Source organism: Coregonus clupeaformis, chromosome 34, assembly GCF_020615455.1.
Source record: "Coregonus clupeaformis isolate EN_2021a chromosome 34, ASM2061545v1, whole genome shotgun sequence".
NCBI lineage: Eukaryota > Metazoa > Chordata > Actinopteri > Salmoniformes > Salmonidae > Coregonus > Coregonus clupeaformis.
In genome coordinates, this window is record NC_059225.1 from 33,709,602 (window position 1) to 33,724,819 (window position 15,218).

At 41.7% G+C, this 15,218-nt stretch overlaps 1 protein-coding gene across 1 annotated transcript; it reads left to right on the forward strand.

Moving 5' to 3' along the window:
- Nucleotides 1-11,205: 11,205 nt before the first annotated feature.
- LOC121549495 (ATP-binding cassette sub-family F member 2-like) lies at nt 11,206-11,960 on the forward strand. The gene is made up of 2 exons (XM_041861285.1): nt 11,206-11,362; nt 11,767-11,960. The coding sequence occupies exons 1-2, from the start codon at nt 11,208-11,210 to the stop codon at nt 11,864-11,866; spliced, it is 255 nt and encodes an 84-aa protein (XP_041717219.1). The 5' UTR covers nt 11,206-11,207; the 3' UTR covers nt 11,867-11,960.
- The last annotated feature ends 3,258 nt before the right edge of the window (nt 11,961-15,218 follow it).

A 15,218-nucleotide genomic window follows, 5' to 3' on the forward strand; every position in this document is an offset into this window, starting at 1 on the left:
AACTTGTTTCAAAATATTCTAAAAAATAAATAACGGAAAAGTGGTGCGTGCATATGTATTCACCTCCTTTGCAATGAAGCCCCTAAATAAGATCTGGTGCAACCAATTACCTTCAGAAGTCACATAATTAGTTAAATAAAGTGCAATCTAAGTGTCACATGATCTGTCACATGATCTCAGTATATATACACTTGTTCTGAAAGGCCCCAGAGACTGCAACACCACTAAGCAAGGGGCACCACCAAGCAAGCACCACCATGAAGACCAAGGAGCTCTCCAAACAGGTCAGGGACAAAGTTGTGGAGAAGAACAGATCAGGGTTGGGTTATAAAAAATATCTGAAACTTTGAACATCCCACAGAGCACCATTAAATCCATTATTAAAAAATTGAAAGAATATGGCACCACAACAAACCTGGCGAGAGAGTGCCGCCCACCAAAACTCACGGACCAGGCAAGGAGGGCATTAATCAGAGAGCTAACAAAGAGACCAAAGATAACCCTGAAGGAGCTGCAAAGCTCCACAGCGGAGATTGGAGTATCTGTCCATAGGACCACTTTAAGCCGTACACTCCACAGAGCTGGGCTTTACGGAAGAGTGGCCAGAAAAAAGCCATTGCTTAAAGAAAAAAATAAGCAAACACGTTTGGTGTTTGCCAAAAGCCATGTGGGAGACTCCCCAAACATATGGAAGAAGGTCAGATGAGACTAAAATTGAGCTTTTTGGCCATCAAGGAAAATGCTATGTCTGGCGCAAACTCAACACCTCTCATCACCCCAAGAACACCATCCCCACAGTGAAGCATGGTGGTGGCAGCATCATGCTGTGGGGATGTTTTTCATCGGCAGGGATTGGAAAACTGGTCAGAATTGATGGAATGATGGATGGCGCTAAATAAAGGGAAATTCTTGAGGGAAACTCTTCCAGAGATTTGAGACTGGGACGGAGGTTCACCTTCCAGCAGGACAATGACCCTAAGCATACTGCTAAAGCAACACTTGAGTGGTTTAAGGAGAAACATTTAAATCTATTGGAATGGCCTAGTCAAAGCCAAGACCTCAATCCAATTGAGAATCTGTGGTATGACTTAAAGATTGCTGTACACCAGCGGAACCCATCCAACTTGAAGGAGCTGGAGCAGTTTTGCCTTGAAGAATGAGCAAAAATCCCAGTGGCTAGATGTGCCAAACTTATAGAAACATACCCCCAAGAGACTTGCAGCTGTAATTGCTGCAAAAGGTGACTCTACAAAGTATTGACTTTGGGGGGGTGAATAGTTATGCACGCCCAAGTTTTCTGTTTTTTTTGTCTTATTTCTTGTTTGTTTCACAATAAAACATATTTTGCATCTTCAAAGTGGTAGGCATGTTGTGTAAATCAAATGATACAAACCCCCCAAAAATCAATTTTAATTCCAGGTTGTAAGGCAACAAAATAGGAAAAATGGCAAGTTGGATGAATACTTTTGCAAGCCACTGAAGCCTACCTGGTTATATTTTGAGAAAACCATCACAAAAATACAAAACAAGTCTTGTAAATGTTAGAAAGACCTTGGGCTGGTATCTAATTTCCTTATCATCAGGATATTCATTCCTTGGACCATATTGATAATGTTGAGCTTCGTGTAGGAGAAGTGGAATTCCGATAGCATCCACTTCATCGGCAATAACAAAGGCGAATCCCATGTCTGCCAGTTTCCATCCACAGTTTTTATGCGAGTAAAGTCATACCGTAGAGGAAAAAAATCACAACAGCTGTGATGGAAACAGGAAGTTTCGGTACAATTTTATAGGCGCCGACAGATAATTTGTTTGTTCGGCCCAGTGTTTCCATGTTGTGATGTGCCTCTTCAATTCGAGAGTTGAGCTTTTTATTACGAGGAGAGTATGGCACAGAGGTAAGAGGCGTGGTGTCTGTCAATCATAAGCTCCGCCCCTAAGCCACCAAGTCGAGATATCACGTGGTCCCCATTCCATGGACATCACCGGGACTAGCGGCAGGGGGGGGGGTGGGGAATGGCAGAAGTGGATGCTGAGTTCGAATCAAGCAGCACATCGAGCAAAGTTGGTGAAGACGAATGTTCTGAATGGACAACAGTAGTAGCGAAAACTGGAACAAAAAGGAAATTGTCTAAAATTGGAGTAGAGGATACATGTATTAATGATAATTAATCGCTTCTTGTTGGGATGTGTTTGTTGAGTAAGGATGCATATGTGGGAAACCTGTTTGAGGTGTCAAATGGTGAAGAATGCGCTGGGAAAAGTCGAGTCTGTCAGTGACCAGGAGTGGTCTTATTTTGATTCAATGTATTTCTGAAGAACAGAGGAAGATTGTAGTGAGCCTCAAATGAATCCAAACAACAAAAGTTTTGTGTTTTGAACTTCGGAGTAGAGCACCCGTCAAAGAAGTAATCTCAGGGGTGACGACGGATGTTCAGGTTGAATACCTGAAGAGAATTCCTGGTGTGGTTGGTGCCCGTCGTCTGACCCACTGGGTGAATGGTGAAAAACAAGAAAGTCTGTCGGTCCTGTTGTTTTTTGATAAAGAGCAAATAGCTACGCATGTGAAGCTTGGTTATGTAAGATACGCTGTAAGAGCTTTTGTCCCCAAACCATTGCATTGTAAGAATTGTAAAGGATTTGGCCATGTTTCAAGTGTGTGCAGATGGACAGAGTATATTGAAGAACTGTGTGTAGAAGGACAACGGTGTTGGAATTGTGGTGGAGATCATGATCCCAAGTTCCTGGAGTGCCCTGTATGGATGAAGGAGATTGAGGTGGCAAAAGTTAGACCGGTCAATCAAATCTCCTATGCGGAGGTGATTAAAATAATTGAGAAAACAAGTGATTCTAGTGAAGATATGGTAGTGGACGCACCACAGCCTGTAGTAAATGTTTGCTGCCAGTCAAAAGATACCCTGTGTGTTAAAAAGGTGGATAGTGTGGCGTTCAATGCCACAGTTATAAACTGTACGGCACAAGTCTCAAAGAAGTCTAAGAAACTGGACATTATTGTGGCTGCTGTTTTGGGACTTAAGAATTTTACATCAGAAGACTTGCATGGGGTACCGGCGCCAGAAGACCCGCCCTCCCAGGTTCCCCTTAAGCCTGTGTAGGGATCAGACCTGTTTTATATTTTAACAGAAAAGTAATTTTTTATTATTTGTAGTTTGGTAGTTTTTTGGGGGGGTTGGTATTTTGTTCCATTTTTGGGAATCCTAGAAGAAGAAGAAGAAGAAGAAGAAGAAGAAGAAGAAGAAGAAGAAGAAGAAGAAACATCACCGGATGAGGAAATGTGGAGAAGATGTAGGAAACTGAGGTTTTCTTTGAAACTGCTGGTGAGTCGGGTGAAACGAATAGTACACAAAGTGAGAATGAGGGTTACAGTGGCTAAGAAAAAGGGAAACAAGAGAAGTAAAGCTGTGGTGGAAAATAGGAAACCACTAGATTTGTTTTTTGTCACGCCCTGGCTCTAGGGACTCTTTTAAGTTGAGCCAGGGTGTGTAGAGTTTATGTTTTGTGCTCGTTGTGTCTAGTCTAGTTTTGTATATCTATGTTGGCCAGAGTGGTTCTCAATCAGAGGCAACGAGTATCAGCTGTTGCTGGTTGTCTCTGATTGGGAACCATATTTAGTCAGGTGGTTTTCCCACAGTGTTTGTGGGATCTTGTTCCTGTGTAGGTTTGTGTTTTGCACCTTTGGACGTCACGTATCGATTTGTTGTTTTGTTCGTGTATCAGAAGCGTGTTTTAAGACTCAATCGGAGTGGAATGTTTCCTGTATGGATTTTCGTAGTGGGGGGTTATTTCTGAGGTGGCGCAAGAAATAAAGGCAGAGGATATTACTGAAGACATCGATGGAGTGGTTGGTGTACGTCGACTGACCTGTCTGGTGGATGGAGAATATAAATTCACTTCATCCATGCTAGTGTTCTTTGATGAAGAGTCTCACCCTTCTCATATAAAGTTAGGATTCATGAGATACCCTGTAAGAGCTTTTGTGCACAAGCCCCTTCAGTGTCATCAATGTAAAATATTTTTGTCATGTGTCAAGTGTGTGCAGACGGGAAGAGTATAATTTGCTAGATGAAGTGAAATGCTGCAACTGTGGAGGTGGACATGCGCCTGAATTCATGGAGTGCCCAGTTAGGTTGAGGGAGAATGAGGTGGCAAGGGTAAGGAGTGTCTATCGTGTCTCCTATCTGGAGGCGGTGAGAAGACTGGAAGGAACAAGTGGCGGGGAAGAAACATTGGTAGTAGAACCACCATGACCAGTGAAGGTTTCTCATCAACTGAGGGATAGTGAAATGCAATATGTTAAAAAGGTGGACTTTGTATTATTTGTTGCAATGGTCATAAACTGTACAGCACAAGCGGAGAAGAAGTTAAGAAAATTGGAATAATTGTGAATGGAGCTGAACGTTTTTTGGTTCTTCGTGATGAAATCAGAGGCCGTGCAAGAAATCCTGTCGGTGAATGTTCCGCCATCATAGGCCCCTGAGCCTGTGTGGGGATGTATTCTGGAGTGGACTGTGATTGAAGAAGTGGGATGGGTTTTGTTAGTTGAAGTGTTTAATTTTGTATTTTATATGATGTCGTTTTCCCCCTTTCCTGCAATGGTTTTTTAGTTTCCGAGCTGTATCACAACTGGCCTTGATCGGGAGTCCCATAGGGTGGCGCACAATTGGCCCAGCGTCGTCCGGGTTAAGGGAGGGTTTGGCCGGGGGGGGCTTTACTTGGCTCATCGCGCTCTAGTGACTCCTTGTGGCAGGCCGAGGGCCTGCAGACTGATCTCGCACTTGAACAGTGTTTCCTACGACACATTGGTGCGGCTGGCTTCCGGGTTAAGCGGGGCGGGTGTTAAGAAGCACTGTTTGGTGGGTCATGTTTCGGAGGACGCATAACTTGACCTTCGCCTCTTGAGTCTGTTGGGGAATTGCAGCGATGAGTCAAGATTGAAATTGGGGAGAAAAAGGTGGTAAAAAATTAATAACAATAATAATAATCCGTTTTATAACTGAAAATGTACTATTTATTTGTGGTCTTTTTCTTTGCAACTCTGCCTAGAAGGTCAGCATCCCGGAGTCGCCTCTTCACTGTTGACGTTGAGACTGGTGTTTTGCGGGTACTATTTAATGAAGCTGCCAGTTGAGGACCTGTGAGGCATCTGTTTCTCAAACTAGACACTGTAATGTATTTTTCTCTTGCTCAGTTGTGCACCGGGGCCTCCAACTCCTCTTTCTATTCTGGTTAGAGCCAGTTTGCGCTGTTCTGTGAAGGGAGTAGTACACAGCGTTGTACGAGATCTTCAGTTTCTTGGCAATTTCTCACATGGAATAGCCTTTATTTCTCAGAACAAGAATAGACTAACGAGTTTCAGAAGAAAGTTATTTGTTTCTGGCCATTTTGAGCCTGTAATCGAACACACAATTGCTGATGCTCCAGATCCTCAACTAGTCTCAAGAAGGCCCGTTTTATTGCTTCTTTAATCAGCACAACAGTTTTCAGCTGTGCAAAAGGGTTTTCTAATGATCAATTAGCTTTTAAAATGATAAACTTGGATTAGCAAACACAAGGGTTTTCTAATGATCAATTAGCTTTTAAAATGATAAACTTGGATTAGCAAACACAATGTGCCATTGGAACACAGGACTGATGGTTGCTGATAATGGGCCTCTGTACGCCTATGTAGATATTCCATAAAAAATCAGCCGTTTCCAGCTACAATAGCCATTTACAACATTAACATTGTCTACACTGTATTTCTGATCAATTTGATGTTATTTTAATGAACAAAAAATTGCTTTTCTTTCGAAAACAAGGAAGTAACCCCAAACTTTTGAACGGTAGTGATACTGGTATCATTTTAAATTGAGAACATATAGCTAGCTCAACAATATGCAAACAATGTCTGAGTTTAGCTATTCTCTGCCACAGATGTACAATGACAAGGGTGTATTGCACATGCCCATGAGGCAGGGGTTCCCAAACTTTTTTGGCCAACGACCCCATTTTGATATCTGAAAATTCTCGCAAACCCAACCATGTGAAAACATTTATATAGGCCTAATTAACAGCCAATGTTTACTTTTTTTATTTGGGGCGATGGCAGTCAATTGAACAACATTCTAACAGTATTTCTGATTGTCTTCTCAACTCACCATCACATACTTCTAATGTGGGGCTATGACAGTCAATTGCAAATCAGTCTGACATAATGTCTCTTATCTAATGAGATGGGTGTGCTTGATGCATGTCGCGTCGGAGGTTCTCAAAGTTAGGAGGCGTGGTCGACAGTGCGCACCTCATCTCTGCTGTCACATCCAACTTGGATCGATATTTGGTTTTAATGCAGACGAGAGTACTAAATCCAGCTTCACACAGATATGAGCTGACGAAGGGTACCATGAGTTTTATGGTGCTTTCAAGCAGGGCGCAACTTTCACTGGGGACGGGGGGATATGTCCCCTGGACATTCTCAAATAGCATTTTTGTCCGCATTGGAATGTGATACAAAATGAGGCAACGGTGTGCTGCAAGACCATGCGGACGCCTCCGAGTGGTCGGGTAGGCTGTTTGGAGTGTTTATCCGACTGGACAAAAAATATATATAATTATGTCCCCCCCCCACTTCTAAAACCAAAGTTGCGCCTCTGCTTTCAAGACAACTGGGTACTCTGAAAAATACGAGGTCAAATCATGACATAAGTAATTTCAGGTCGGAATGTCGTAGCTCTAGAAAGAGTCCTGAGTTGGAATTCCAAGATGGATGACCGTTCAAAACTATTTTTCCCAGTCTGAGCTATTTTTTTCTGAGTTCATAGTTGTCTCGAATGCAATGAAGTCGAAGATTTCTGAGTTCGCAGTTGATTTGAATGCGGCATTAATGCTCAGAGGGCGACGGCAGGGTTTTTTGAGTCAGGAACCAAAACTCCTCCGTAGTGACCCGTGAATGCATTCGGTCACATGATAGCTTGATCAGCTGTTCGATTTCACTTGCCCGCATGTCAACTGAGCCAGGATCACAGTCAAACGGATTGGGAAGTAGGTCCCAAAGTGCTCTTCCAAATGTTGGAGGTGAGCAGTCATCACTCGTGTGGGACACTAAGATTGCAGAGGCCTGCCTGCCGTCCCGCCATAGATGGAGCCCCATCTGTGCAAAAGCCCACCATTCGATCCCATGGTATCTGTTTTTCATCAATATAGCCACGTAGCACACTGAACATCCAAAGTGCCGTTTCATGCTCGGGAATCAGAAGACAGAACAATATGCCCTCATGAATAGCATCCCCTGACATATAGCGAACAAAAGTCAATACAGGGGTATCTCGGCCTTCAAACCTAACATCCATTTGGAGAGCATAAGCTGGGGAGTTTTTGAGTCTTTCAGAGTTTCCTCTTGATTGCTAGCAATAGCATAAATGATTTGTTTAACAGTGTTATCTGACAAAGGTATTGATGTGAGTTTCTGTGCCTCTGCCTCCCCACACATTGCTTATACCATATTAATTGCAGCCGGTAATATCAAAGTAATTGCAATAGTGTGTGGTTTCATAGCATAGCGGGCCTAACCATTCACTGTGGGAATGATTCCAGTGCAACGATTAAGTGTGGCCTTTTCCCATTATCTAAGGGCGCTCTCTGGTTGAATGTTATCTTTTAGATTTGAGTAATTTTCATTTAGATTTTAGGTTAACCAAATTAAAATGATTTTGAGATACAAAGACGATATTATAACATACAGTGCCTTCAGAATGTAATCAGACCCCTTGACTTTTTCCACATTTTGTTACGTTACAGCCTTATTCTAAAATGTATTAAATACACATTTTGCTAATTTATATAAAATAAAAACAGAAATACCTTATTTACGTAAGTGTTCAAACCCTTTGATATGAGACTCGAAATTGAGCTCAGGTGCATCCTGTTTCCATTGATCATCCTTCAGATGTTTCTTCAACTTCATTGGAGTCCACCTGTGGTAAATTCAATTGATTGTCCATGATTTGGAAAGGTACACACGTGTCTATATAAGGTCCGTCAGTTGACAGTGCATGTCAGAGCAAAAACCAAGCCATGAGGTCGAAGGAATTGTCAGTAGAGATCCGAGACAGGATTGTGTCGAGTCACAGATCTGGGGAAGGGTACCAAAACATTTCTGCAGGATTGAAGGTCCCCAAGTACACAGTGGCCTCCATCATTCTTAAATGGAAGACGTTTGGATCCACCAAGAGTCTTCCTAGAGCTGGCCGCCCGGCCAAACTGAGCAATCAGGGGAGAAGGGCCTTGGTCAGGGAGATGACCAAGAACCCGATGGTCACTCTGACAGAGCTCCAGAGTTCCTCTGTGGAGATGGGAGAACCTTCCAGAAGGACAAACATTTCTGCAGCACTCCACCAATCAGGCCTTTAGGGCAGAGTGGCCAGACGGAAGCCACTGCTCAGTAAAAGGCTCATGACAGCCCGCTTGGAGTTTGCTAAAAGGCACCTTAAGGACTCTTAGACCATGAGAAACAAGATTATCTGGTGTGATGAAACCAAGATTGAACTCTTTGGCCTGAATGCCAAGCGTCACATCTGGAGGAAACCTGGCACCATCCCTACGGTGAAGCATGGTGGTGGCAGCATCATGCTGTGGGGATGTTTTTCAGCAGCAGGGACTGGGAGACTAGTCAAGATCGAGGGAAAGATGAACCAATCAAGGTACAGAGAGATCCTTGATGAAAACCTGCTCCAGAGCACTCAGGACCTCAGACTGGGGCGAAGGTTCACCTTCCAACAGGACAGTGACCCTAAGCACACAGCCAAGACAATGCAGGAGTGGCTTCCAGACAAGTCTCTGAATGTTCTTGAGTGGCCCAGCCAGAGCCCAGACTTGAACCCGATCGAACATCTCTAGAGAGACCTGAAAATAGCTGTGCAGCGACGCTCCCCATCCAACCTGACAGAGCATGAGAGGATCTGCAGAGAAGAATGGGAGAAACTCCCCAAATACAGGTGTGCCAAGCTTGTAGTGTCATACCCAAGAAGACTGGAGGCTGTAATCGCTGCCCAAGGTGCTTCAACAAAGTACAGAGTAAAGGGTCTGAATACTTATATAAATGTGATATTTCTGTTTTTTATTTTTTATAAATTTGCAAAAATGTATAAACCTGTTTTTGCTTTGTCATTATGGGGTATTGTGTGTAGATTGTTGAGGGGGGAAAACAATTTAATCCATTTTAGAATATAGCTGTAACGTAACAAAATGTGGGAAAAGTGAAGGGGTCTGAATACTTTCCTAATGCACTCTATTGATCAGTCCAAAATTGCTTTTTAATTCGCTCATGGAAATACATTTATGGTATTTACGGTTTCTATGCTTTTAGTTTTCCATGTAGGCCAATTTATTTGTGAATTCTGAAACGCTATCCAAGGATTGTTCCATTGGGTTGTGTTTTTACGGAGTGATATTTGTTCTTGTAGAATACGTTTCATTTTCTTCCATATTGTTATAGTGTTCTTAACTATGAAGTTGTTTTTAGTTTTATCTTTAGAAAATGTATGTAAAAAAATGCTGGTGATGAGCATACACATCTTCAATAATTACCCATTGTTCCTCTTTAGTGCATTTAACTATATGTCGCAAGTAAAAGCCGAGTTGATACAATTAAAGTTTGGAAGGTTAAAAGCACCCTCTGACTTAGGAAGATGTAAAACTTTCCTTTATTCTACGAGTTTTATTTGCCCATATAATGTCTTATGACCGAGTATACTTTTTTAAAGAATATCTTTGGTGGGGTAATTGGTATTACCATTGATAAATACTGAATAAAAACTTTGGGAGCCATCATGCCATTCTAAAGAGGTTTATTCTACCTGTAAGATTTATGGAAAGATTGTTCCCGTTAATTAGATCTGCTTTCATATTGTTGAGTAATGGGATAAAGTTATCTTTATATATGTGTTGTTTGTTGTCACTTATTAAGCATCCTACGTATTTCATATTTTTTGTGGTCCACTTAAAGGATTGCTGTAGACCATTAGTTATTCTTTTTTTTTTTCCTATTGCCATTATTTCGTTTTTTTCCCACGGATATTTTATATGCTGACATTTTAGATTAATCTGAAAATATTTGTAGCAAGTGGGGCATTGAGTTTTCAATATTGGTCAGGTATATCAGGAGATGATCTGCAAAGAAGTTTAGTTTATATTCATGTTTATCAATACGGATACCTGCTACGTTTTGGGTCCTGTCTAATTCATTTTTGGCTTATTGTACTAAACTAAAACATGTTCTTGTATTCGTTTGTGTCTATTTTTAATAAACCGTGTTTGATTTATATGTATTAAGTCTGGTAAGACTTTTGCCATTATATTGATTATGAGCTTTGTTATTACGTTATTGTAACACTTTATTAAACTTATGGGTCTGTAATCAGCAGGGGACTCTCCAGATTTCACTGGTTTAATATAACTGAAATAACAGTTTGATACATGTAACTAGGAAGCGCTGCACTGAGTGACATGTGTGTTGTCATTTGTGTAAATAGGGGCGCTACTTTCTCCCAAAATGTGAAATAGAATTCTATCGGAAGGCGGTCCATTCCTGGTGATTTTCTCCGTGCAAATTTTAACAGTGTCTAATATTTATTTTTGTGTGTTCTCTTTTTTATGATTATTTTTTGTCTGCTGATAGTGGCTTCAGGTTTGTTGGGTTTAAGAAGGCTGTAGGATCAGTCCAACTGTTGTTTAATTCTGATATATATCGATTTTCATAGAAGCTTTTAAAATGGTCATTAATCGCGTTGTTTCTAATTAACGCATTTGTGTCTTTATCTTTGAAAATTATAACTGGTTTGGCGTGTATTCATTTTGTGAGGGCTTCGTTCTGATGGGGAACGACAGTTGAACTAAGCTCATTACGTATTTATAAGTTATATTATTCAAGAATCAATGGCTATATATAATTAATTTAAAAGTAAAAAAAAAATGGATGCTGCAATCGCAGATTTCATTGTTAAAAGGCATGGCTTGAAATAATAATAATAATAATATGCCATTTAGCAGACGCTTTTATCCAAAGCGACGTACAGTCATGTGTGCATACATTTTTACGTATGAAACAACCTAGTTGTATTATTGCAGAAAAGAGGAGCTGCACAGTATCTAGTGATATATAATTGATATCCTTTTCCCTCTGTCACCCCGAAGCGGAGTGTGAGAAGCTGATGGAGCTCTATGAGCGTCTGCAGGAGCTGGATGCAGACAAGGCGGAGGTGCGGGCCTCCAGGATCCTCCACCGCCTGGGCTTCAGCGCCCCCATGCAGCAGAAGAAACTCGAGGACTTCAGCAGAGGCTGGAGGATGCGCGTGGCTCTGGCCAGGTGGGTAAGCTATGCAAGCGATGCTGTATGATGAATGCACTGTAGTGCATGTTGAGTTGGCCTCTACGCCTTATCAACATCCCCTAACCGATTGAAAGTGTTGGTTTTGTCAGTGATTCTGGCTCCCTCTACTGAGCACTGTGAGGACACTGCCATCGTTACCCAATTTTTATTACTGAGATGGAGCATTGAGAAGCAGTGTGAGATATTTATGGAATATAGTAGTCAGGTTTCATTACTGGCTGCAGATGAGACATGATTACCCAATTATCCGTTTATTACCCAGTCAGATTACCTTCAGTTACATTGTAATAATATAATACGTCTGTAATAACTTGTTTTCTTTCCCCTCTCTGTAATATGTCTGTAATAACTTGTTTTGTTTTCCCTCTCTAATCTCCCAGAGCTCTGTTCATCAAGCCCTTCATGTTGCTGCTGGACGAGCCCACCAATCACCTGGACCTGGATGCCTGTGTGTGGTTGGAGGAGGAGCTTGCATCGTGAGTGTGGCATTATCTATCATCATCTGTCAATCAGTTTAGTAGTCATTTCTGTTTTACTTGAAGTGAAAAGAATGGTGAATGTGTCACGACTTCGTCCGAAGCTGCCTCCTCTCCTTGTTCGGGCAGGCTTCAGCGTTCGTCGTCACCGGCCTTCTAGCCACTGCCGCTCCTCATCTCATCATTCCATTTGTTTAGTCTTGTTTATTACACACACCTGGTTTCATATCCCCTCATCAGTACCTGTATAAATATTCCCTCAGCCCCTCGTCTGTGTGTGTGATTGTTTATTGTGTAGGTTACTATAGCGCGGTGGAGCTACATTGTTTTGTATCGCCGGGATATTCACCCGTGTACTTTGTTGTTCTCCAGTGCGCTGTTCACCCGTGTTTTACGCTGCGTACCGCTGTTCTTACCGAACAAACCATTTATTCTGTGATTTACCCTCCTGCACCTGACTACTTCTAAATCACCCGCCACAGAATGCAGTGATCAGGCTGGTCCCATCAGGCAGGCTATTGAGCCCCTTAGATATTATGGAACGCCTTTTGGGTCTTTGCGTGTAAAAAAAGATACACGTCAAATAACACAATTATATTATAGAATGTTGTGTGTGATGAATTTGCATGTGCAAGCCAAGCACCACCACTACGATCAGTAGCACTGTCAAATCTGTACAAAAAAAAGTATGCAAACAAGCACACACCCGCCAACAACGATGTGTTTACAATAGCGCGTTGGTAATAATGCATTATTTGTTCGACCTGTGTGAGCATTTGAAATAAGATCAGGATAATTAGTTTTTGCAAATATCTTTGATACAGATGTTATTAGCAACTTCTGGGGTAGCTAGCTAGTCGTTACCTAGCGAGCACCAATGCAACTAACGTTAGCCTGAAAACAATGACCAATAGAAACTGCAGTCATTTTCAATATTCTTAGCAATGATTTAGGAATCCATGTGAGTAAGTAGCGACTTGAACTTGAAATTTAACTTCAGTTCATGAAAATAACTAGCTAGCCAGCTACTTAACCCTGTTGCCCAAAGCTAACATTATAAGCAGCCAGTTAACTTCATCTGGCTGGTGAGGCTTGACCGGACCGGGTTATGTATTGTGAAAATAGCCACAATAAGGATTAGCCACAATAGTGGAATTTGCCTTCAAAATAAAAGGACCGCTTTGAAAGTGACGCAGAAGGTTACAATTGATGAAATCATGCAATATTTAGACTAGATAATGTTAAACAAGGTTGGAATGTGGAGCAATGAAATGGGGTGACACCCACAGAACACAACTGTGAAGAGTTCAAGCAAATATTAGCGTTGTAGCCAGTGGCGGCTCCTGAAAAAATTCTCAGGGGGGGCAATTTTTCTGATGATTTAGGTGACCTACACACATTTTAAAAAAGATATGTCCAGCAACAACATGAAGACAGGGGCAGCATATAAGTCAATACCAGAAGCATTTATTGACTGATCTCAAAAGTGTTGGCTTACCAGGGTTGGTGGAGCCCTCAGTTTCATCTTTGCCTCGCAAAGCTAACTCAAACACTCCGCAAAACTTCACACACTGGATTAGCCGGCTGAGGATGTGGCGGTTCTTGCTAATGTCGTAGTAAATATATTTGTTATAGTGAATATGGAATATGATATGTTGAGTAAAATGTTGTGCTAAGATCTATTTAGGTCAGGAGCTGGTTATAAGTTCTGTTCCTATCCAATAACAATGGACAAAAGGGTCCTATCTTGTCAGCCTTGTCAGCAGGTGGCCAAGGACAACACCCACGCCATAGGCCTCTCAGTTCTTCCAACTCACGAGTTCTTGCTCTGAGGACACACACAAACACACACACACACACATCATCACTGTTAAACACACACACACACACACACACACATCATCACTGTTAAACACACACACACACACAAAAATCCCCTCTCTTAGGCTGAACATTTGAAGACAGAGAACCCGACTCAGAGCCAATGCAACAGTGACAGTAGCCTGGAGGGGACCTCGCCCTAACTCATCAGGACCAATCAGAAGATCAGAACTACTAGATTCAACCTACTTCATTTATTGCATAAAATGTCTGCACAGTGCACACAATGTTTCGGGGGCTCTCTTCAGATAATAATAATAATAATAATAATATGCCATTTAGCAGACGCTTTTATCCAAAGCGACTTACAGTCATGCGTGCATACATTTTTGTGTATGGGTGGTCCCGGGGATCGAACCCACTACCTTGGCGTTACAAGCGCCGTGCTCTACCAGCTGAGCTACAGAAAGTGGATACTCATGGATGCGCATCGCAATTGTAAAATGTCAACACAATTGGAGACACCACGTCATTTTTGGAGACATGTTATTGACAGTAAACTATTGTAGATGCGACTGCTAACTAAATAAAACATTTTAGCTGGCTAGCTAATCATCTTAGCTAAATGTGGGGCAAACAATTCAGTTATTTACCGTTAATTTGAGGGATTGGGGTGAAAGAAATCGAGTTACATAGTGATACTTTACGATATACTGTATTGACAATATCGCAATATTTTAGCGCTAGTTGGCTGTACCTGCACCAAAACACCATTATTGTTCCTTCATAGCTTGTTCTCAATCTTTTCACATTGGGAGCCAATTTGTTTTCAGCACTTTTATTTCCATGACTGATCAAAACTCGTTCTCATGGCTTTCTGATCCCTCTGCAACAGACATATGGTGCGCAATAAAATCACACTATCGAATCGCAATACGTATAGAATCATGAGACTCGCAATGCATATATCTTATCGTGAGGTTCCTGGCAATTCCCAGCCCAAGTTCATTTGCCACAACAAATCTCTTCGCTAGCAAACGCGATGTCTTCTCCAAAACGGCAATGTGTCTCCAGCAATGTTTACTTTTTTGACGTTCTATGGCATCTCCACTTTCCAAGCATATATGACCACATGTAATATTTTGGTAAGTGATGCAAATAGTGAACTATGTAGGGCCAGGATGTAAAATATATGTAGCTGCAGCAATTTCTCTTATCTGATATGGTAAGTAATGGGGCTTAATGTATAGCTCCCTAAGAGTTTGACGAACGGGTCCGTGCACGCGATTCCAGATATCTTTACCTCTGAATAAACTGCCTTTATTATACCATATCCACCCTGTCCAAAGTCTCTACTTGGTCTCAGTTCTCCAGTAAACTTGTGATTATCAACACTAACCTCATCGTTGTGGCGGCGGACAGCTAGCCTGTATCCCTCATCCAGTTGAGTGGCAATGTTATTTTTTTTTTTTTTTTAATTTTTGGAAAATCCTCGGGTGTAGGACTTTCCGCCTTTAGTAGAAACCTGTTGAATT